Source organism: Mastomys coucha, unplaced genomic scaffold (genome assembly GCF_008632895.1).
Source record: "Mastomys coucha isolate ucsf_1 unplaced genomic scaffold, UCSF_Mcou_1 pScaffold5, whole genome shotgun sequence".
Taxonomy (NCBI): Eukaryota; Metazoa; Chordata; class Mammalia; order Rodentia; family Muridae; genus Mastomys; species Mastomys coucha.
In genome coordinates, this window is record NW_022196911.1 from 52,674,386 (window position 1) to 52,699,151 (window position 24,766).

Consider the following 24,766-nt stretch of genomic DNA (forward strand, 5'->3'; position numbering starts at 1 on the left):
GGAGCCGGGGTCCTCTTGCATCTTGGAGGAGAGAGATGCTCTATGAGTAGATAGAGAATTGAAGGATGGAGGCGCAAAGGACTCAACCGTGCATCTCCTGGCGGAAGGCGAGGTGCAGGACGTGGAATGAGATGCCAGGGGATGATGGGGTTGGAACGCACCCCTACGGCGGTGACACGGTGGAGGCGCCCGGCTCCCCAGCCGGCGAGCAGCGGAAGTGCCGCGGAGTTGGAGCGGGGCCGGCGCCGCGGCCGCTTCTGCTGGCCGAACTGCTGCCGCCGCCGGGCGGACGGGCGGACGCGCAAAGCCGGGGGCGAGCGCGGCGGGACGCGGCGGGGCGGACCGGCCCCGATGAGGCGCAAAGAGAAGCGGCTCTTGCAGGCGGTGGCTCTGGCTCTGGCGGCCCTCGTCCTGCTGCCCAACGTGGGGCTCTGGGCTCTGTACCGCGAGCGGCAGCCCGACGGCAGCCCTGGGGGATCGGGGGCGGCGGTGGCCCCCGCGGCGGTACAGGTGAGTGGTCCGCGGCCGAGGGTTGGGAGCACTCTTTCTCCCACTTCGCTTCCACCCTGCAGTTCCTTGTTCCACCTATACTGCTCTGAGGCATCCCATTTTGGGGATGGCAACATCGAGGCTTAGGGACGGTCAAAGATTTATCCAGGCTCTTGCTTCAACCTAAAACAGTGTTCAGCCTTAGGCCATTTTTCTAGTTTATCCGACTCCTCTTATTGCCGTCTATTATTCCTGGCCTCTTCAGCTGTCTCTTTTTCGGAGGATCCTACCTACATCTCCGTGCCACCCAGGATTGTTGTTGGTTCTGAGGGTAGGAGTGGAGATTCTGGTCGTTCTTGTCGGTGTTCTTCAGAGAGTCTCTGCCCCTACCCCTCAACCCTCGCCACTGATTCTAGTGTTTCGAGTCAGACCAGATCCCTCCTGGTTTTTGACATCTACACAGGCACTCCTCTAAGTCTCCCATCTGGAGCGAGCTTGCTTTCTCTTCTCTTCTCTTCTCTTCTCTTCTCTTCTCTTCTCTTCTCTTCTCTTCTCTTCTCTTCTCTTCTCTTCTCTTCTCTTCTCTTCTTTTCTCTTCTCCCTTCTCCTCCCCTCCCTTCCTCTTTCTCTTCTTCTTTCTTTCCTTCGTTCATGTGTACGTGTGCCTTACCTACATGTATGTCTGTCTGCAGCACACACGTGCCTGGTGCTCACTGAAGTTGGAAGAGGGCATAGGATCCCCAGAAACTGGAGTTACAGATGGCTCCAAATCACTATGTGGTTTCTGGGTATCTAACCTGGAAGACCAGCCAGTACTCTTTAACAGGCGATCCATCTCTCTCCCTACCTCCCACATCACTCAGTCTGTCCTAGTCACAGTCTGTGCCTCTCTTGAGACTACTGAGCCCATGCCCCAGAGGAGGTCAAGTAAGGACTGAGTGCCTGTCATTGAACTTGCTGCCTTTGACATGCATCTAGAAGTTGGGGTAGAGGAGGGCTCTCCGCATGTCCCAGAGCCACAGGTGTCAAGTGCCCCCAGGACAGAATACTTCCAGCCTTTATTCCTTCGACTAATGAGATAGTTTCTTGTAGACAAAATTGAGATGGGCTGCTTCTTTAAAGTTTTGTTTTGTGTGTGTGTGTGTGTGTGTGTGTGTGTGTGTCTATGACACGTGGACTCGAGCCTCCTGGAGTAGATATAAGCTCTGTTGCTTTCCTCCAGCCATCCCAGCTTCTCTACCCCAGCTCCCCCGGCAAGTGTGGGCATGCTTGAATTATTCCTCCAGTGGGACATTTAAGAGTCCCTTACAGGATTTTCTTGGTTCCCGGGGGAAGTGGGCAGATGTGCGCCAGGGTCAGCCTTGACTGACTGCTGGCTGCCCTTGAGGGAAGAGGCTGACTTCTTGAGATTGATGCTTTATCCCCTCCCCCCTTCCAGTGTTAGGGCTGCCATCTGGGCATTCTGGCTTCTGGGGCATGGAAGACTCTTGGTCTACAGAGCCGATCAATTTAAACTTGGCTTGTCACTCTGGTCATTTGTAAATCATCCTCAAGGTCCAGGCTATCTATCTATCTGGTAGATCTTACTGTTTGGAAAGTTAGGAAACTCCATTTCTAAATCCCTGCTTCAAATTCTGAAAGCTGGTCTAGAGCTCTCTCCCTTAAACTCTTTGTCTGAGTGGGGTTTTCCTGTGGGAAATCTCTTTCCTTTGTTACAGCCCCATGAGGCATCAGTGTGGCAGGCCAGGCTTGTGTTCTTAGCTCAGCTGTTAACTTGCTGTGCATTGAAGAGTATGGTCTCCCACTCTGAGCCTTGCTTGCTCCGTGTGTATGATTTGATGCCAACATGCTGTGATGCTGTCAATGTGCCAGTGGGGAGTGGGACAGGGCCGCTTCTTTTTCCTTTCCTGAGGTCCCTTATAGCATTCCTATCTTGGAATCAGCCCTGCTGGGGGCGGGAGGGGCTGTGTCCAGCCAGGTCAGATTCTCCCATGGAATAGCTGTGAGCAGTTCTAAAATAGCCCTTGACATTCTGCCTCTGCATGGAGAGAGTTCTGCTGTGAAGGCCAGAGACATCCTAACTTTCATTTTCTATAGACCCAGATGTGTAACAAGAAGGTCAAGGTTAACTGTCAGTTTGGCCTTAGCTTTCATGGTGAATTACTGACTGTACAAAAGGCTATTGATGCAGTAAGGCCACCTTTTGAGCAGAGAGAGAGGGGGGGGGGGGGGAGAGAGAGAGAGAGAGAGAGAGAGAGAGAGAGAGAGAGAGAGAGAGAGGCTGGGAGCAGCTACTGAGTACCACTTGGAGGCGCTACCTGGATTCACTGAGAGGGCTGGTTTACATGCTCTGGTTTTTTGTTTGTTTGTTTTGTTTTGTCAGCCTCCCTGGAATGGGATAGAGGGGAGGAAGAAATAGTGAAGGGTACGGAGGGCTTCCATGTGATTATCTTTGCTTCTTGGGGGTCACAGAAGGGAACTGTTTCCCGAGGATGGGCCCTGGTAGGTGTGGCAGGATTCAGCATTCATTCATGGGCTGTCTGTCTGGAACAGTCTGCCAAATTTCCACACAGCCCCTTTGTGTTCCACTCTCCTGCAGATGCAGAGCCCTCCAGTCCCTCTCCTGAATGTCAGCTGGCCTCCAGGAAAGAAGCCGGCTTCTCCCACCCCTCTCTATCAGGCTAGCTGGGAAATAGTCTTCAGGACCCCGAGTTGTTGGGACACTGATCAACCAGTCAGCATTCTCACACCGCTGAATCGTCTCCGAGCGCGTCCGTGATCTCTCTGGTAGAGAAATAAGTGCTGGTCTGGAAGGTAGCTGAGTTGATTGAGTGCTTGCTTGTCCCACGGCCAGTCCTCAGCATCACGTAAACCAGCCTGTGGTGCAGTAATTCCAGTACTTGGGAGGTGACAGCAGGAGAATTGGAGTTCAGGGCCAACCTTGGCTACATGAGACCTTGCTCTAGAGCAACACCTGTTGGGGACTTTGTTACGTGAGAAGTTGTAGTGGCTTTTCTGTGAGATTACACACCCTGGGTTTGAACAGTCCTCTGACGCCTTGCCCTGTGATGTCTCATCCTGGTCCCACTGGAGCCACCAGGAGGGACATTTGATTCCTAAAGTGCACATCATGTGCTCAGAGTCTCGCTGGTCACATAGCTGGCTTTTCTGAAAGTTGCAAGATTGAGTAAGGGAAGCCGGCCTTGGGGCCATTTTTGTTTTAACTTGGGCTTCCTCCTCTTTCCCACTCCCTAGATGGCCTGACATCTTGGTTTAATTCTAGGATTGGTTTTCATCTTGCAGAGCTTGGGAGCTGGTTTTCAACATCCCACAGTAGGAATCCCAAGTTCAGCTCCTCCCACTTCTGAGCCAGGAACTCTGGTGAGAAGTGGCTTCTCTGGGTAATGGCATTTGTTTGGTAGAGCATGGTGGGATCATGGAACACCGGTGTCTATGATGTTTAAGTATCAGGTCTTTTTCTCGTTGGGTCAGAGCTGAACTTTATTCTTAGAACATCCGGAAATCAATAACACCTCCCCACCCCCATTTTCAGTCTTTCTTCCTGGTAGCAGAACAGGTACATCAGCAATTTAAGTACCATGGAAATGTGGTCTGGAGTGGTTTCTTTACTTTTCCAAGGTGGAGTTGCTATCTTTTAGACTGTTAATCACTTCTCTGTCAGCTTGGCCAGATGTAATCTGATGCTACCAGGGAAGGGTTCTTGACTTAGCTAGGTAAGTCTGCTTCTGCCGCCGCCGCCTCCTCCTCCTCCTCCTCCTCCTCCTCCTCCTCTTCTTCCTCCTCTTCCTCCTCCTCTTCCTCCTCCTCTTCCTCCTCCTCTTCCTCTCTCTCCTCCTCCTGCTTTCTGCCAAGGATGAACACAGAGAGAGGTCTGACTCTTGCCTTAAGCCCATTATGATCTCAGGGAAGTGGTTTAACCTCTCTGGGCCTTGTATTCCTCACCTGTGAAATTCGTGTAGCTTCAGAAAGGAGAGAAGCAAATGTCTATCATTATGGTGCCCGCCCACCTGTGGCCAGAGCAGACAAGGCTAAATCAGGCTTTACCACCAATCCCAGACTTGGCCTCAGTCTGTTGTTCAACAAGGCTTCTCACAAGTGGAGTTGCTGGCATCATTTACTTCCTTTTTTTCTTTTTTCTTTTGGAGGAGGGATATGTGAAATAGATGTTTTGCGGCTTTTCTGATTCTGACTGACGTCCCAGGATTCTATGAGTTTGGAAGTATGTTTCGTTAAGGTCTAGAGTCTAGCTGAAGCCCCGACTCAGGAATTTGTTCCTGTTCCAGCTTCTTCTCTCAGGCAGCTTTGTGTGTGTTAGCTCCGGTGACAGATAACAGATAATGGAACCAGGGATGGGAAAGCAGAGGCCTATTTAAAAGATAACCATCTAGCTTGCTAATTGTACCTTGTGTCTACAGCCAGCTCTTATTCAGAAAATGGCATCCAGGATGTCTTTTGTTGCTTATAAAAGGCACCTGGGGGTGAAGGAGGCCTTGTTGTAGCTCACTGTTCCTTACAGTGGCATCTGTACCTTGCACATCTACCTGGTCCTTCACATCTTCTATGGAAGCAGAGGGTTTGTATAAGAATCTTGCTTCTCCAGAGAATCACTGTTCCCGTGTTCATGGAGTGGGGACAGGAAGTAGATCCTACAGGTATGAGTTCCCACGGGTTCCACAGTGGCCTTCCTGCCTGCAGATCCCGGGAGACCGGGAAGGTAGAGTGCGTTTGCTGAACTACTGAGAGTATCCGAGCAGGCAGGGGGCTTCAGAGGACCTCTAAGTCCAGCCCCCGTCGTTTTTGTCTGATGGAAACTGAGGCCCCAGAGGGGGTGATCACTTAAAACAGGTTCTCATAGGAGGAATGCACACCAGAAGGCAGTGCTCTGAGGTTCACGCTCCATTTCACAGCAGAGGCTGTTTTTCCTCCACAGACTAATATTTGCGCCTTCCCTGCCATTATTTCCCCCGAGAGCCAAGATGATCTCGCTGAGTCCCTGAGGCCAGCAAATAAAATGGAATAAACGTTAGGGCTGTGAAGGGACCTGGCTTGGGGTAGAGAGACTCAAAGGTATGTGGTATGTGGCAGTGTTGCTGTCCACAGCAGACAGAACTAACTGGTCCTCAGAGCCCCCTTATGTTCTCCTCTGTATCAATTTCCGATAACAGTGGATTCAGCCTGAAATGCTATAGAAGCTCACAGGCTCCTCTGGGACCATCAGGTTCTAAGCATTGGGTGATCTGGGTTCTCTTGCTTCTGGCGTTTTCCCTGTTACTTCTGACCTAGACCAAGTCCCTATGGTAGCAGAACGTGATCCTGGAAGAGAGTCTGTCTCTAGCTGCCTGTGTAGACAAGAGAAGGAACCATCTTTCTTATGAGCCCTGCCTTCCTGTCCCCACTGTGCGCTTACCATGCCCAGAACCTGTCACAATCACACATCTGCTAGGGGTGGGGGGTGGGCTCCACCCATGCTGGAGATGGGGGTGGGTTGACCCCCTTAGGTGGGAGAGAGAATAGCTCCTCACAGAAGAATAAAGAGAGAGAGAGAGATGCCCTGGGCAGAAGCTAGCATGTCTACACAGAGCCCTGGTGCATTCCTTCAGGCATTGGGCTCAGGCATCACCAGGACACCACCTCTTTGGTCGACCTGGACTTACCTTCATATACAGAATCTGGGGCTAAGTTTGTATTCCCCTTAGCCCTGCCCATCTTGGACTGAGATTTGGAGTGTGGCCTTGTTCACAGCTGGGGAGGCTTGCCAACACCGTGTGGGGGGCTGGAAGCTGTCTTCCTGTTTCATCCTACCAGGTCTGTGGCTGCCTTCCTGTCCCCTCACACACGTCCTGAGTGCAGCCCTGCAGCCCTTCCCCTCCACACACGACCAGCCAGTCCACTGCACATTTTCTCTCAAGCTGAGAAAAGAACTTCTGTCTCTCCGGCTTCGACTTTTTTCTGCCTGGCCCTGTTTGCTGGAGGAGGCGGAGTGTTCATACTTTGGAAGCTAGAGGAAGCTAAACAATTCCGCTTGCTGCTGCGGGTGGGTGTGTGTTTATGCCTGTGTAGCTGTCTCTCCATGTGGCACCCTCTTCTCTCTTATCTTTCCCATGGTTCCTGTCTGCTGCCCTCTGCTGAGTGTTGATAGGAGATGGAAAGGGAGAAAACAAGCCCAGGGTTTCTTCTCTTTGCTCTTGAGAGAAAGCTGAGCTTCAAATGCTGGATTTTTCTCCCACCTTCTCAGGAGAGAAGCCACCGCCTAAAGCAACATGTGTAAGAAGGATTATAACGTTGGGAGTTAGGGGGAACGGCTCAGTAGGTAAGATGGCTGCTCAGCAAGCTTGAGGACCAGCACCCACATAAAAAGCCAGCCAGGCAAGGCTGTGTATGCCCGTTACCTCAATATGGGGGCAAAGACAGTTGGATTTCGACAGCCTGCTGGACAGTTAGGCTAGCCAAAACAGCCTTCTTTCTTGTGAGTGATGCTGTCTGTGGGTGATTAGGTATTTGGTGGTAGAGGAAGACACTGCACGTCCTGTTCTAGCTTCCACATGGACCGGCATGGGTGTACACACCTGGACGTTCACATGCCTAGCCATACATACCACACACGTGTGCACGCATGCAATGAGTCATGTCTAAACCTTCGTTATTCTATTTCTCCGAATCTGATCAGGAAAAAGGACCGGTCTCTCAGCTCATCCCTCCACTCCCTCCTGTCTGAGCAGAGGGGAGAGGCCGTTGCCTTGGGACTAAACCTTGCCAGTAGGCCCCTGGGTGGTACTGAGATATGACCTCCCTGCTCTCTCTTCCAGCTTTGTCACCCCACAACTCAATGCAAACACCCAGGCCTAGATGGACCACCTGACATCTGTACCTCCAAATCCCTGGTCTGTGTCACAAGGACGACACTAATTATCTTGGAACTTCTTTTGAGGGTGAACTCGTCACAGGTCACCGAGGGAGTGCAAAGCCCTGAGCGCAGCGCTTAGCTTAGAATTAGAGCCCCTGAGGGCAGTCAAAATGGTGGTGCTTCAGCTTGACCTGGCTTTGGGTAGGTGGCTGAGAGGTCGGGAAACTTATGCCATCACTAGAAGGTTAGGGCTCTGGGGGGAAGGTCTGGCCCACACGGAGGCGGCACAGCTTCTGAGCTATACCATAGCTGGTTGGTTGGTAATGTGGTATGAATGGTGTCACATGTGCCAACGCTTCTCTTTGCACTCAGCTCTCAGACTGTTTGGAGCCCAAAGCAGTCTGAGTGGTGGTGCTCTCTCACTTCCTATCTGGGAGGGAACCTGAGCATCTTTCTAGAACTATCTCCTCAGTAGTCACCTCTGGGAAGTGTGTTTGGCCACTCTAATCCCAGGACTTCTCCTGAACCTCCCTTCCCTCAAACTGCCTGCTTGAATGGGGAGCCTTCCTGGGAGCCCGCTCTCCTTGGCAAGGCATCCGTGCCAATCTGTCACACACCGTGATCATTTCTGACCGGTACAGACTGCTTAGTGAAGTCAAGGATGCCCTCCTCCTGTTTGTTCCCACATTACAGAAGGACCAAGGACCGCCAGACGAGCTGTAGGGTTGGTTCTCAGTAGCCACTAGCCAGGGCTCGAGGAATGGCTTTCCGTGAGCTTCAGGGTGCTGAGAACCACAAGCCTGGGAAGGATGGAGCCTTCAAGGAACGTGGCTGAGCTTCATCCCTGGAGCTTCCCACACACACATCCGGGACACAGACCGTTCTTGGGCCTATACCACTGTCACGAGAATGCCCCCAGCAGGCCTCTTCTCTGCAGCTTTCCTGTTGGGCAGTGAGGAACAGCTTTCTGCCAGATGCCAGCAGGTCAGGCTCTGAGCCTGTGTCCTGGTCTAGATCCGGTCTGAGTGGTGACCTTTTGCATACTCTACTCTGGGCTGGGCGCCTGCCATCTGCTGCCTTCCAGGGTGGGGTTGTGCCTGTGGGATCAGGGCAAGGTGCCTGAACCAGGAACCCCAGGGGAAGGGAAGGGCGGCTTCACGGAGAACTCAACAGCCTCTCCCTGTAGCAATGAGGGCAGAAGGGACCGTGTGGGGCTAGGAATCAGTCCTATCTCGTTACTAGGTCTGGCCTCTCCTATCTTAGGTTGCATGACTGACCTTTGAAGCATCAAGTTCCTTCTTCCCAAATGAGCATGTTACACTGTATCACAGTGTCCTGGTGTTAGTTAAAGATGGGGTGACTGAGGTCAGCAAGATGCAGTAACGCATCTGTAACCACACGATCAAGGAATGGGGGGAAATGGGCTTGTATGCTTCCGTCCACTGCTGTAGAGCCGCTGTCTGTGTGACTGGGTTGACTCCAGTCTGTCCCCTCCCTTGCAGTACAGAACAAGTTGGAGGTCACCACTGATGACTGTAAACCCAGTGCTTAGTCAGATAACGGCGGCTGTTGCTTCTGGAAGACACTGAGTGCCCAATAGTGCCAGGATGAGGGTCTCAGCTGGACACGGTCCTTTGGCCTCCTAAGAGCCTGGGCCTCTGGCCGTGTGCTGGTGTGGGGTTGGTGATCAGAACTTATCAGGCTAGATTGGAACAACTGGTGGAGGTGGGTGTGGTTTCCCATCGCTCAGGCACGCACAATGCTCTCAAGTGAGAACTGGGTCTTCTTGCCTGTTTCCTCCTGGGTATTGATTGTTGTCAGCTGCTGACAGCAGTCTCTCTCTCTCTCTCTCTCTCTCTCTCTCTTTCTCTCTCTCTTTCTCTCTCTCTTTTGCTCTCTCTTTCTCTCTCTCTCTCTCTGTGTGTGTATGCATGTGTGTATTTGTGAAATAACTAGTTTCTAAATCTGGTGCCTAACTTCAGCAAGAAGTTAATGATTCTGGTGCACCGGGGTCTCTAATTTGGATTCCTGGCTATTCTGTTGACAGTCTTAACGGTTGTTTTCTTTAAAGGGTCTTTTTTCAGGATTTGTGTCTGGGAGGTGGTGGGGGTGGGTGTCCTTGTGCATATAGGCGCATGGATGTGAGGGCCAGAGGTCAGATGTCATTCTTTGGGTGTTGTCTGCCTTGTTTCTTGAGACAGGGTCTCTCCCTGAGACTGAGGCTCACTGGTTAGGTTAGACTGACTAGTGAGCCTCATGACTCCTGCCTCTGCCTCCCATTCTATTGTTGGGTTATCACTGTGTGACCAAGGTTGGCTGCTTTCGATTTACTTCTCTGTCTCTGTCTCTGTCTCTGTCTCTCTCTGTCTCTGTCTTTCTCTCTCTCTTCCCACCTTTCTCGCTCTTTCTTGCTCTCTTGCTCTGGTTCTGGCTTTCTTTTTCTATTCCTCCTGTCCCCCCACCTCCCGTTCCTCCTCCCCATTTCTCCTCCTCTCCCCTTTCCTCCCCCTCCTTTTGCATGACTTCTAGGCATTGAATTCTGGTCTTCATGCTTACATGGGAAGCACTTTATAGACTAAGCTAAGCCCCATTCCCGATTCTAGTTCCCCAGTTTATATGTGTCCTTTAATGGATTCTAAACCATGGCTCGTGGGCCACATTCAGCCCAGTAGTAAGTTGTGGCTGTTCAGGGCTGGCCCTTAGTTGGTCAGACGTCATTGTGCTTAAGTGTTAGTAGTTGATAAAGCCAGTCAACATTTTGGCATGGATGAGGGTGGTCTCTTGAGGCCCCACCCCTGATCTGAGGAGCTATTGACATTGACTGCTGCTAGAGGAGGGGGCATCATTTGTCCTTGAGGGTGTGGCTATCTGCAAGTTGTCCATGCTCTAGTGGACACACCCCTGTGAACAACACTAACTGGATTCAGTGGGTTATTAAAAAAGAAGGTATGGAGGTAGGAGGGAGGGAGAAATGATGTTCAGGGAAGTGAGGGGTGGGCACTGGAGGGGAAGGTGACCAAATTTCGTGTATGGAACTATCATGTATGGAACTATCAAAGAACAAATAACACAACCAAATAAGTTGTTAATTAATCTTTTTAGGAAATTTTCTTATTTTTGGTCTTTTGGGATAAAAATCTGAAAGTCTGGCAACCAGACCGAGGTGTGAGTGTCATAAAAAAATGTGCTGGATCCCCTAGCAGCTGCCCCTCTAGACAAGCTCCCAGCTCCCTCCTGCTTTTTGAACCGTACCATGCTCTGTGGTCAGAAACCTGGAACCTCACCCTTCGAGTTATAAGTTTATGGGAGTTTTACCCATTCGAGTTGTAAGTTTATGGGAGTTTGATGGGAGATTTTTGAAAACTCAGTGAGATCCTAGACTGAATGGGTGAGTTGTGGTTGAGCCTTGTAACTCGAAGACTGTGGTTGTCAAATGGACCACCTAAGCTTATGTGCAGATTCCTGCCCTATCTCACCAACATGGGGGTCCCTTGCTTCTCTCTCGATCTCTGGACTCGCCCAACCCCCACCTCCCATGTCTAGAGACGCTCACTCGTTGCTAGGCGGCTGTAGGCAGTAGTTTGTTCAAAGTTGTGTGAACATGACCTGCCGTTTTCTTCTAGGCCGATTGTTAGCCTGCTCCGGTTTTGTGTTCCTATATTGGGGGAGTGGCTAGGTCTGCAGGAAAGTGAGGATGGGGGACTCAGGTGTCCCAGAGTCATCTGAGAGTAGAGCACCTGTGTTCAGTCAGACTGGGGTCCCCAGCGGGTACTGGGGGAGGCAATTCAGTTGTATGCAGCCATGTAGGTCTAAGTGCAAGGCTCTTGGATGTAGTGACCACAGTTCAGGGACTTTTTCCTCTGGGGACCTCTGCCATAGCTGGTCCATGGGGGAGGGGAAGCTCCAGAGGGAGCCTTGACTTGGGGTGATCACAGTCTTGGAACGACAGCCTGTCCCATCTCCCCGCCTCCCCCCACCCCCACTCCCGTTCCTTAGCAGAGATAGTGGTGGTCACTTATTGAGCTAGTCTGCATTTGACACTCAGTGTGACTACCTTTCTTTAGCCCTCTCATCCCCCGGTGAGGGGGGTTCTGCTTGTTGTCACTACACAGACTGGACAGTAGGCCAAGGACGCCCAAGTAACTTCTAGGCCTGTGCAGAAATAAGCCACAATGGCTGCTCCTACTTAGTCTCCTGGCTCCCAGATTTGTGCTCTTAGCTGCCAAGTTTGACTGACCCCAAGGGGAGTCATTTCACCTCTCTGCCTGTAAAATGGAAACTGTAAAATGTCCTGACACGTGAACAGCATGCAGGCAGGAGGGAATGGACCCACCCACCCACGGCTCTTCTTGGCCTCCCCTCTGCACAGTTGTCTGTCTCTAGTACGGGCGAGTTTTCCTGCCCTCTGGGGCACAGATCCTGGTCCCTCCTGTCCCCAGCCTGAAGCCTGCTTGCTCTCCAGCTCTCCTGGCAGCAAGAAAGACAGCTGACAGCTCCTGCCAGGGCCTGAGCCAGGGAACAATGGGGGACATTAAGAAGGCCGCCAGGTGCCAAGCCAGAGGTAATAAAGGGACATTTGATTAGTTTCAACCCAAATTGTCAGGCTCTGCTCTCTTTCTCTGCAGCGGTTAAAGGGCACAAAAAAAGGTACGGCTTCCCTCCTTGGGGCTGGTGCCAGTTCCTGACTGGGCGGCCATCTTAAACCTGCAACTCCCAGCGATGGGGAGCTCACCCCACTCCCCTCAGCAAGTTCCTCACCGTGGCTCAGGGTGGCAAAGGATCTCAGTCGCCCTCCACTCAGCTTTTCTGTCTCTTCTTAAGTTTTTCCTTTCCTAGAAAGCATTACCTGACCATCCGAGAAGGAACTCATCCATCTTTTGGAAGTATGTGTAGACCTTCCTGCCTGGTGCTAACCCTATGCACCTTCAGGCTCAGCAGAAGGAAGTCATGTATTTGAGCAGGAACTCTTTTGGGGAGGCTTTGGATGATGGGGTAGAGTGGACGGGATCCCAGATTGTTGAAGGTGAGCTCAACACTCCTTCCCTGGGAATTCTACTCCTGAACATGGCTATCATAGCTATCGTGTCTGGGGGTAATTTATGTCAAGAGATCCCCTGGGCTTGTGGATAGTCTGTTTTCTATTGCAGCTACTCAAATAATGTCGTTGTGGAGTAAACATGGCTACCTTGTGAGTAAACAGGCTATGCTCTGTGGGGAACAGGCAGCATGCTGAGCGGACTAGCTCTGATCTCTAGGCCCCCTGGTCTGGTCTCTTCCGGATAGAGGAGCTCCCAGTTGACAGATGGAAGCCTTCAGGAACTGTATGACCTTGAGCCGGCCCCCATCTGTGCTCCTCAAGGCACTCCTCTTTTGTCAATTGTGCTGGCTGAGAGGCTGAGTCTTGAGGGTCCTGACGGTTCTGGACACACAGTGAGGCCCCCAGTTCTCCCCAGTGAGTCTGGCATACCATTGTAGCTGAGCAGAGCTCTACAGCACAAACCAAATCCCCCCTCCCTCTGATGCCCCACCGGGTGCCTGCCCCACCTTTCTGAGATCATAGCCCCACCCTCCTGTGAGATCATAGTCCAGTCGTACTTACAGTCAGAGAATGTCACAGGCAGAACTCTGAGGCACCTGTCCCTCCTCTCAACCTCTCCAGCAGCCGGCTAAGGCAACACCCACAGTATATACAGCTCTGTTCATCTCTCCCTACCCAACACTCCAGCCATAGTGGACGTCTTAACACACTAGACATGTGCTTACCCCATGACCCTGGATGTAGAATGCTTTTCCCAAAGACTGGTGCCTGACTGAGTCATGATCTTCCAGGTCTCAGCTCCAATGTCACCTCATAGAGACCCCGCTCATCTCTCTGCCATGTCCCAAACTGAGTTGTCCATACTACATTTCAATTGACTAGCATGGCTATGGCCTCGCTTGTCATTTCCTGGTTCATGTTTCTGTCAAGCACCAGGAGGGTAGGTACCTTGCATGTCTTATTTACTGCTGCATACACGGTGTAGCACATAGTAGGTGCTCAGACTGTTGGCTGAATGAGTGAGTGAATGGATGGTGCATACTCTTGTCTGGAGCACTCTAGAGGAAGGGCCATGACTGCTGAACCTTCCTACTCTCTCCTTGCACATCTCATATGGACACTCTGGGACCCTGGTGCTGGGGGATGCTGCACATTTTCCTCTGGAAGGAAGAGGGAAAAGACAGCCTTCCTTCTTCCTGGTGAGATGCGAGCGAAGGCTTTGGGAGTGAGAGCTCAGAGTAGGAGCCAAGGATTGTTGGCAGAGCTTGGAGGAGGCCTGGCGGGACTCCACTTCTCTCCCCCAAGTAGTCTCCATCCTCAACCACGGGGCTTGCCTGGTGGTACCCTTGCCTGAGGAGGTTTTTATGCATTCCCTTCAGATGTTCTTGGCAATTTGAGATGCCTTCTCTGAGCTGGTGTTTTTCCTGTGGTTCTTGGGCATGTGTGCTCGTGCTTGCTTCTTGCTGGCGGGAGAAGGTGTTTGCTGCAGGTAGAGCTGAGTACCCTGTCAGTCTGTGGTGGGTCTCTGAGGAGAAGGGCTCCTGGCCAGGCCCAGGCTTTTCCTAGGCTCATTGACACATGGATTTGAGTGTGTGTGTGTGTGTGTGTGTGTGTGTGTGTGTGTGGCAGGGCAGGTTAACATGTCCCCCGAGTCATACATTAAACTCCTAAGCCCCAGTCCTTCAGAATAAGACCCTGCATGGAGGGAGGATTCTAACTGGATGAAGTCATGCCGGAGTGGGTACATCCTTCGTCCTCTATGATTGATGGGGCTCTTTAGAAGAAGTGAAGAGACAAGAAGAAGTGAAGAGACATGGAGGAAAGAGAGTCCTGGGAACCTAGAGGTGCCAGAAGCCAGAAGCACCTGGCATGCCCAGATCCGTGGGTAACAGTCTTAGCCTTTCCCTGCTACTTCTGCTCCATTTTAGTTTATGGGGAAGGTTCTCTCCTGAGAGAACATAATGTGTCACACTGCACACATGTTTTCTTTAACCAAAGCCACATTCCTGATTAGGATTAATAACTCTCTCCATCCCTCCTCCTTCTCCTCCCCCCTCTTTGCACTGTTTTGTCCCAAGTTCCTACATTGACTGCAACAAAAAAATTTTGTTCTGAGTCCTCACTAAATCAATCTGGAGGCTAGATACAAAAGCCACACCCTACCCCCCCGCCACCACCACCACCACCTCCATTAGAGCTACCAGCCTGAAGGAAAACACTGACAGGTTCTGGGTGCTGCCTAGGAGACTAGCATCACACTGTTGGGTTCTGGGAGACAACATTGGTCAAGGTCAGAAAGAGGTTCTGTAAAGAGAGATGATTTTTTTACATAAGCCCAGACCATAGCAGTGTGTGCCTAGTAAGACTGCATTTCCCAGGTGGCAGAAAGGGGACCTTCTTCCAGCAGCAGTGGGGAAGGCAGTAGTACCCGAAACTGCCTGTATCTGGAGAGGTTGGATCTTAGGCTCTGACTGCTGGCCTGGGAGACTGGGAAGCTATCAGATGGTTAAGGCATAACATAGGATGACTGCATAGGAGCCATGGCTATACAAGAAAAAAGTGAGGCAGAGACCAGCCACTGAGGTGGAAGGAGAGTGAATCCTTTCATTCATCTTGCTGTGTCCAGATGACAGTCATCCAGCCACTGCACTTGTTGCTTGAAGTCTCTGAGCTCCAGATGTTGGTGACATTGACTGTCAGCTGTCTTGCCAGGTGTGGTGATATAAGTCTGGTAAGCCTCTGCTATGAAGAGACACCATGACCAAGGCAACTCTTATAAAGGGCAACGTTTAATTGAGGCTGGCTTGCAGGTTCAAAGGTTCAGTCCGTTATCATCATGGTGGGAAGCATGGTAGTGTCCAGGCAGACATGGTGCAAGAGAAGGAACTGAGAGTTCTACATCTAAAGACAGAGGGAAGACTGCCTCCCAGGCAGCTAGGAGGAGGGTCTCAAAGCCCATCCCCCACAGTGACGCACTTCCTCCAACAAGGCCACACCCACTCCAAGGCCACACCTAAGAGTGACAGTCCCTGGGCCAAGCACATTCAAAGTGCCACAGTAGGGGAGGGGGTGGCAGCATAGTCGGCATAGTGGGATGAGAGGTTCCGGTGCAGTATGGACTACTCAAGTTATTCATTCATTGGCACTTGAGAAGTAAAGGCAGGTGTGGGACTGAGAGACATTGGCATGTAGGCAGAGCTAGATTCGTGATCTAGGAAGATCTACCTTCTAGTTCCTGGAGAAGAGTACTCTGCCATGCAAACATGTGGCCAGATTGCTTTCCAAGCATTCTACAGTTCAGGAGTTGAATCAACTCTGTCTCTGTCTCTGTCACTCTGTCTCTGTCTCTGTCTCTGTCTCTGTCTCTGTCTCTCTCTCTCTCTCTCTCTGTCTCTCTCTCTCTCTCTCTCTCTCTCCCTCTCTCTCCATCTCCCTGTCTCCCTGTCTCTCTCTGTCTCTCTCCCTCTCCCTCTCTCTGTCTCTCTCTCTCTGTCTCTTTCAACACCGAGGCCAGGTGAGGCGGAGAAGCTGCAGGACACGGAGCTGCTGTACACGCCAGTTCTGCTTCATTCAGCATGTCAGTCATCAGCTTCTGACTCAGTACGGGATGTGCCCCAGGCTGGCTCTGCTAAGCACTTGACATTCCAAGAGGAAAGGATGGCTTTCCCCGTCCTTGAGCTCCAGCGCTGGACAGGTCATTCCAGGGCAGAGCGCCTGCTGGGTTGGAGCAAGCGGAGTAAAGGACGAACAGCAGCCCCAGACTGCCTTCCCTGCTCCTCCCTCCCCCCTTGCTGCTCCTCCCTCCTCCATGCCCCTCCCCACATTATTCTCCTGTTTGTTGCTGTGACAAGGGGCTGGAGAGATGGCTCAACAGTTAAGAGCACTGGCTGCTCTTCCAAAGGATCCAGTCCCTCGAAGCAGAGAAGTCAGGTGGCAGGAACTCAAAGTCGCTCCGTTACATGTCCAAGAGCAGAGAGAATGGATTCACGCATTCTCAGTGCTCAACTTGTTTTCCTTACTCTTAGGTAGTGCAAGGCCCAAAGCCAGGGAATGGGTCAGGTCTTCCCACATCAATTAATATGATATAGGCAGCCCCACCCAGACATGCCCACGGACTAGCCCCATCTACACAGTTTCTTCCTCAGAATTCTTTCCCTAGATAATTTTAGACTGTGTCGACAGTTGAAATTAACCACCACACTACCTTAAGCCTAGGCTTTTACATCCTTGTTTTTGTTTTTAAGTTTATTTTAGTGTATGGATGTTTTGCTCATATATGTGTCTGTGCACCATGTGCAAACCTAGGGCCTGAGAAGGCCAGAAGAGGGAGTCAGATGCCGTGGAACTGGAATTACAGATGGTTGTGAGAGGTCACGAGGATGCTGAGGATTGAACCTAGACCGTTAGAAGAGTAACAAATGTGCTTAGCCACTGAGCCATCTCTCCATCCCTGGTGTTTTTGTTTCTAGAGACAGGGTCTCATGTAGCCTGGTCTAGCCTTGAACTGCCAAAGGGAACTAGCTCCTCATCCTCCAGTTTCTACCTCCCGAGTGCTGGGATTGCTGTGCCTGGTGTAACTCTAGGCTTAAGGCCACAGGTTTGAGTGTGTTTGAGCCCCAGTTTGGCACGTTCCTAGCTGTTTCTCATTTTCCTTTGGGCATGGAAGGCTGGGAGGGCAGGGGAAGTGCTGCTCCATGGTGGGCATCTATCTGCCTTGTGTGCTTGAGGTCCTGGCTTCCATCCCCAAGCACCATGGGAAAAATAAAATAGATAAAATAATGTGAAGTCAAGGAGCCACGACTACAGAACCTGCTTCCTGGGCTTCTCGTCAGGATTGGTGTACGTGTGTGTAGTTTGGTGCTTGCATGGAGATCGGAAGACAGCTTTGTGGAGTCGGTTTCCCCGGCTATCTTGCATGGCAAGTGTTTGTACCTGCTGAGTCGTCCTCTCACCAGCCAGTTACCAGACTTAAATGAGTGCACATGTCTGTCTGTCTGTCTGTCTGTCTGTCTGTCTATCTGTCTTATATACACACACACACAAGTACACGAAGCACTTGGACTAGTCTCTGACTTTTAGTGACAGATACCATTGTTCCTCCAGGCCTGCCCTGACCCAGGGCTGCTGAAATCATTGTCCTGGAAGCACCCTCCAGCCAGGGCTGAGGTGGAGGGCCACCCACTGGACTCCTGACTGTATCAGAGAGGGTGTTTCCACGACAGGGGAGTGTGGTGGAGCTCTTCCTGCTAGGGTGCTAGGGAAGGCAGCTCTGGTGAAGTGTCTCCGAGCCAGTATTATACTGGGCGGCCACTCAGGAACAGGTGCCGGGGAAGCTGCTGGCAGCAGATGCTGGTGGAGAAGTGGGCAATGTAAGTTCCAGACCTGGAGATCTGCCTATGGCAAGAGCCTGGTGCCAGGGGCACTACCTACCCTTGCTGCCTGCCCAGTTAACATGTCAGGGCAATATGGCAACTTCTTCTTGTGCATTGTGGTGCTATTCAGTCCTTTTTAGGGGCCATATCATACATATTACTATGAAGGGAAACAGGGTTAAAGGTACAGAGACATTTTTTGCCTGGCAGGCAGTGATAGTGTCTTTAGAGCCTAAAAGTAACAAACTTATAAGTGACCGTCATGGTTAGGCCTGATATTAATAAAATACTTCAGGTGAGTGATTTAAATACTAAATGTTTATTTCTCAGTGGTATGGAGAGTGGAAGTCTGAGCTCAGGGAGCCAGTGGGGTCTTTTCCTGGTAAGAGCTCTTCCTGTTTACAGATAGTTGAGCACTTGTGTCCCTGGGTTTAAGAGACTTGTTCTTAAGAAGACACTAATCTCATTCGTGGGGGCCCCACCCTTGTAACCTGTGTCCTGGTTACCTCCTAAAACCCCACCTCCAGATACCATCAAAGTGGCAGCTAGAATTTGAACGTGGACGTGGAGAAGCATTCAGTGCGTGACCCTGGCACAGGTGCTGTCTGCTTGGGGGCTTCCTTGGGATGCCTGCATTGTATTATATGGCTGCCTTGCTGGGGGCCTGTGGAGGCTCCTGTGATCAAATGCTTTTATTTTTCCCTGTGACAAAAAGTACAGACACACTGGGGGAGGAATAAAGACTGTGAATAAGGCCGTGTCTATTCAGGTCAGACTCTGTCACTAAACAAGTTAATTTAAGAAGTTATTAAAAATGCATCCTGGATTTGGGAATTGAAGCAAACGGCTGGTTGACCCGTCTTATTTTCATTACTTTGCTTCTGGTTTGTAAATTATGCTGCTGCTCTCCTGAGGGTTCTTCTGCAGCTTCCTGCTCTAGAATAAGAGACCTGAGCTCTGCCCCAGGCCCCTCCTCCCCTTGCCGTCCTCCCCACCTCCATCCTCACCAGGTGCAGGACCTCCTTCTTCTCACACCAGGCCATGCTTTCTCAGTGCTTGGACACACATATGGATGCCAAAAACATGCATGTACCCAACATACTATGCCTACACACCAAATATGTACACATGTGCCAAACACGGGCCACACATGCATGCACCAGAGATGCACACACATGCCAGACACACACCAACACATATGCGCGTACACACACACCTTGCTCATACACTACACATACATACACACTGACCAGACATGCACGCACGCTCACACTCACAACACACAAGTTCCCACACACACAAGGTGGGACTTCCCTGGCCCACAGTCCAGTTATGGATCTCCTTAAAGCTCCACGTCTTAGTTTATACAGTCTTAAACTCAGGTTGTTTGACGAGTCCCTCTTGCTCTTAACTGTAAATCCACAAGGACAGTAGCTGTGTCTGCTTCCCTACCGTTTTATCCTTTCTGTTTTACACAGTGCCTGCCCCATGTCAGACCTTATAAGTGAGAAAAGCAATGAACAAACTTGGATGCTCTCCTGGACCAGAATTAAAAAAAAAAAAAAAAAAAAAAAAAAAAAAGCATAACTGGGCATAGTGTCAAGGCATTTTGGGCTTATAATCTCAGCACTCAGAGGGAAGAAGCAGGAAAAATCAGGAGCTCAAGGCCATCCTTGACTATATAACAGTTTCAAGGCCAGCCTGGGCTATGTGAGACCCTTGACTGGAAAAAGTAACAGGTGTAAAGAATGTTAGTGGAGAAATCAGCAACTTTTGGGGGTGGGTTGTAGTCAGATAGCAGTGTTGTGATCACGTTGATGTCTTTTTTCTTAGGAGACACACGAATGAAAAATAAAGTTATTTCAGTTCTCATAGGGGTCAGAAAAAACAATTGGTGACAGAGAAAGCGGGGGTAGGAGAAATGGGCATGAGGGTTGTAGTCAGATGCCAGAGAAGGTGGCAGAAGCTGTCTCCCCTGCCTGGGACTTCCTGGAAGATTAAAATTTATACTAGAGAATTGCGCAACTCCACGAGCACTGTGGGGCACCACAGTGTACACGCACAGTAATCCCGGCCCTGCAAGGGCTCAGATAGGACTGCTGCGAGTCTGAGCCAGCCTGAGCCACGTGAGGCCCTGTGCCCCCCACCCACACCCCCTTCTGCCAGTTGTTTTTCTTAAAAGGACAAACAAAAACCACAGAGGACCTAAGAACATATCTCAGTTGCTAGAGAGCTTGCCTATCTTGCAAGACGTCCTGGGTTTCATTCCAAGCACTACATAAAACGGAGCATGGTGGTACAATCCCGCCTGGAGCTCAGGAGGGATCAGGAATTCAGAGTCATCACAAAACAAAAAAATAAGAAAATATAAAATCCCATGAGTAGAAGTGAGTGGATGAAAGAGAAAGGAGGAGCTGGGTAGAGGAAAAGAAGCCTTAAGTCCAGAGGAGGAGACAGGAGCCTGCCAGCAGGCACTGTGGCCCTGGGTGGGCATGGAGCTGTCACTTCCTGTGGAGGTATCTCTAGATCAGGGAGGGTACTGTGCTGTACTGTCAGGCTCCACCACAGGGTCCATCTGCCTACACCCCCCCTCTTTTTCTTGTGATGAGTTTTGATTGTATAAGCCAGGTGGTCTTAGATTTTCAGCCTGATTTCCAATTTTGTAGATTGCTCTTTCTGTGTTAAAATAAATAAATAAAATCCATAATTTTCCTGCTGCCCACCTGTTCTTGAACACACTGCATTTCCCTTCGTAGCTATTTATCATTGTCTAAAACGTTATTCTCAAACATGGAAGCTTAACACACGAATATTTATTCGCTCTGGGTTTGAGTGGGTCGAAGATTCTGGCTTTGCTGGAAGGTTCTAGCTCTGGGTCCTATGAAGTTACAGTTAAGAGGCTGGCTCAGTATGCTTGTTTTAAATTGGGCGTGGTAGTGGGTATTTGTAGTCCTAACCCTGGGAGAGTGGAGGCAGAAGGATTAGAGGTTCAGAGTCATTCCTGGTGACTAGTGAGTTTGAGGCTAGTGTGGGTTACATAAGACTCTGTGAAAAGGAACAAATGAGGTGGTGAAGCCTGAGCCTGAGTTTGATCCCTAGAAGCCATGGTGAGAGGAGAGAACCAACTCCCAAAAAAATTGTGCTCTGATTGGTCTCTCTCTATAAGGAGGAGGAGAAGGAAGGGGAGGAGAAGGAAGAAGAGGAAGAGGAAGAGAGTAAATGGGGGGGCCAGGGAAGTGACTTAGTGGTTAAAGCCCTTGGCCTGCAAGTATGAAGACTTCAGTGTGGATTCTGAGAATCTGTCTAAATGTCAGATCGGCATGGCAGCCCACCTCTTAGTCCAGATTCTGAAGGCAGAGTCATGGAATCCCAGAGCACACTACTGAGACTAGCCATATTGATGAACTCTGGGTTCGATTGAGAAATCCTGCCTCAATGACTAAGGTAGAAGAGTGATCAGAGATGCTTCCTGACATCGACCTCAAGCTTTCATATACACATGTGTACACACACACACATACACACACACTCACATGTGCACATGTACTCTCACACATGTGTGCCCCCACACATGTAAAGCATGCAAGCACAACATGAAATACAAAATGAAAAGTAAGTTTTCTTTAAAGATGGTGGTCATGTTGCAGGCTTCCGGAGTGTCCCTTGCATTGGGCAGTCTACTCCCAGGGGGACATGGTGTAGGAGGAAGCCTCAGTTGCTCAAAATGTAGACATGTCCATGAGGCGTCAGTGACCCCACACTGCCAACTAGCCTTCCCTAGACTGCGTGTCTCAGGAGGGCAGGCTGAACCACAGAGCCTCTGGTGATGTAGCTCAGTGGGTAGAGTTCTTACCAAGCATGTGTGAGTCCCCGGTACTTCAGAAAGCCACCCGTGGTGTCTCAGGCTCACCTGTGACTTAGGTAGAGAAAAGAATCACAAGTTCAGAGTCGTTCTCTGTTACATTGTAAGTAACAGGGACTGCATGAGTCTGTTTCAGACAGAAATTAATTAATTAGTTAATCAATCTATTAAATGCTAATAAGATTAATTAATTAATCTATTAAATAATAATCTTATTATTGTTTGTTTTTGTTTTGTTTTGTTTTGTTTGTTTGTTTGTTTTGAGGCAGGGTATGTAGCCCTGGCTGTCTTGGAACTCACAATATAGACCAGGCTGGCCTTGAACTCAGAGGTCTGCTTGCCTCTCAAGTGCTGGGATTAGGCAGTGTGTCACCCTCATCAGTTCCCAGCATGTGGGAGGCTGAGGCTGCACCTCTGTCACTGTGACAGGTCAGACGGGGCTTTGTGTCAAGACCTTTGCCTTAGTTTGACCAGCCTCTGAGGCTGAGATGAGAGAAGCGCCAACGCCAGGTCCAGCCTTCCAACCTTCATATGTAGCAATTTGGACGAAGGGAGGAGACCGGTGAGATAGCTAGGCAGTTAAAAGCAGGGACTAATTGTCCTTCCAGAAGACCCAAGCTCAGCTCCCAGCATCCTCTTCTTTGGTTGTCTCACCACCTCCTGTAACTCCCAATTCCAGGGGATCCAATACTCTCTTCCGGACCCTGCAGATAGATACCTGTGCTCACTTGCACAGTTAATACCCCCAACCCCCATACATAATTTAAAAATAAAAATGAAAGACGGAAGGGAAAACAGGTATGTTTGGGCTAGCCGTTCCAGCAGGTATTGAATCTCAGTGGCCATCAGCATGCCTGCCCTTAACCTCCTCTCTAGGCCAAGATCACAACAGAAGTGGATTTTTAGGAAGCTGAGCTGGAGCTGGCAAGCACCCCCTCCCCCAACCCACGTGCTTTCTCTGTTGAGCAAAGAGCCCTGGCTGGGTGACAGCTTGAGTCAGGCGGGGTGAAGCCTGGGTTGTATACAGTTCTGGAACCTCTCTGGCCCTGGGGGCCTCTGACGAGGCTGTCCTTCCCGAAGATGGAGGGCTGAGAGCGTTTTCTGGGGACCTGCAGCTCCAGTACACAACCTCAAGACCCTTGGCTCCTTCTAGCTGTTGGAGACATCTGGACGCAGAACAGCAGGTGGGATTGTGCCTCCCTGTCCACTGCCGGTCACTTACACTCTTTATTAATAATGAAAGTGCTCCTGAGAAGGATGAGTTTGGGTCTGAATTCTGAGGATTCCTAGTGGCTCCCCAAAATCAAGAGCCAGACCTCAAACCCAGTAAGCAGTTTTGGGGGAGGGGCATTTAAAGTTAGAATGATTAGATTTTCCTCTCTACCGAATTGGGGCCTGTGCCTGTCTGCAGATCACTGTGGACCCTGCCTAAGGTTTCTCTGACTAAGCCCAGAGGCATCGGCCAAGCATCCACCCTGGGCGATGACAACCCACCTTGAAAAACCCTAGATCTTCCATGGTCCTTCTTCATTTCAGACTTAAAACACTTCCTTTTTGAAACTTAAAAAACAAACAAACAAACAAACAAAAAACCTGTTTTGTTTTGTTTTTTAAATTTGGTTTGGCTGTCGTGGGCCAGTGTTTTAAATACATCCCTCAGCCATGACTTAGCACAAAGTGGCAGGGGCAGACCCAGCCTCCTTCTTGGCTGCCCAGGCAACACTCACCTTCGGTTCTCACCTCTTCTCCCTCTCCCCTCATTGGGAAAAACCTTTCAGAAGGCAGGAAAGAAGAGGAGGGGAGAGGGAGAGGGAGAGGGTCAGGGGGAGGGGGAGGGGGAGAGGAAGAGAGAGAGAGAGACAGAGACAGAGACAGAGACAGAGACAGAGACAGAGACAGAGACAGAGAGATATGAGGACAGCCTTTAACTCAGAGAAAGGCCATCACTGGCTGCTCTGGCAGGAAAACATCAGTAACTTCCATTACACCACCGTGGGGCCTGAGGTACCACTGTCTACACACATAACTGGTGTAATTAAGAAAAATGAGTGTCAAAGTCATCTTTAGCCACACAGAGAGGTGGAGAGCGAGCAATCAGGGCTACAGGAGACCCTGTTTCATAAACTCCTAATGAAGCTGGCGGTGAGGGGGGGGGGGTAGCTCTGTTGGTCAGGTGCCTGCTGTGCATGAGGAGCTAAGTTCAGACCCCTACATCTACACTTTAAAAAAGGAGAGGAAAATAGGTATGGTGTCTTGTAGCCCAGGTGCAAACCCCACAGGGAGAGGACAGAGATGGGTGGATCTCAGCGCTCATTGACCAGCCACCCTAGACTAGTTAGAGTTACAGGTTTAGTGAGAAACCCTGTCTCAAAAAATAAAGATGGAGCGTGATTGATGATTGACACCCAATGTCGACCTCTGGCCTCCCAGTGTGTGAATATGTACTCACACATGGATATGCACACAGTTTGTGTGTGCACGCAGGTGCGAGCACGCACACACACATACACACGCACACACATTTAGACAACTAAAATAATGTTGAAGGAATTGCTGACAGCTTGAGAAGCAGAGTTGAGGTTGGAAGGGATCTTAGGAGGTGTCCGCAGCCATCCCTCTCTGGAAAGAAAGCCTGGCCAGTGGCCTGCCCAGGTCTCACCTAGTCTCAGCTGGAGTAGCTCCAGAACATGGAGGTTGCCTGCTCTCCCTTGCCTTTACTCCATGGTCATTTCTACCTGTTCTTTCTGGATATGGACATGGCTAGGCTCTCTCCCTTGCCTCTGAGAAAGCAGAGGCTGTGGCTGGGTGACAGTGGCTTGAACCTGTCATTCCAGCACTCCCAGTGCTGAGGCAGGTCCCAGGCAAGCCTGAGCTACAGAGTTAAGCCCTGGCTCATTTCTATTAATTAATTAGTTAATTCATTGGGTAATTAGTTATTAAATGGATAGTCATGCTGTAGCATACCTTGAAGACCTGCTAACTGGCTTCCAAAAAAGTCTCTGTCTCTGTCTATCTCTCTGTCTGTCTCTCTGTCTCTGTCTCTCTCTGTCTGTCTGTCTCTGTCTGTCTCTGTCTCTGTCTCTCTCTGTCTCTTTGTCTCTCTGTCTCTCTCTCTCTCTCTCTCTCTCTCTCTCTCTCTC

General features: G+C 50.4%; 1 protein-coding gene across 2 annotated transcripts in view; it reads left to right on the forward strand.

Moving 5' to 3' along the window:
- The first annotated feature begins 215 nt into the window (after positions 1-215).
- Galnt10 (polypeptide N-acetylgalactosaminyltransferase 10) overlaps positions 216-24,766 on the forward strand; it is a 154,257-nt gene continuing 129,706 nt past the window's right edge. The window contains exon 1 of one of the 2 annotated variants that reach the window (XM_031354473.1): positions 216-510. In XM_031354473.1, coding sequence (XP_031210333.1) covers positions 352-510 — 159 coding nt within the window. In that variant the 5' untranslated portion in view covers positions 216-351. Of the gene's footprint in view, positions 511-22,623; positions 22,811-24,766 lie in introns of those variants that run through there. The other variant, XM_031354474.1, reaches the window with a different exon arrangement.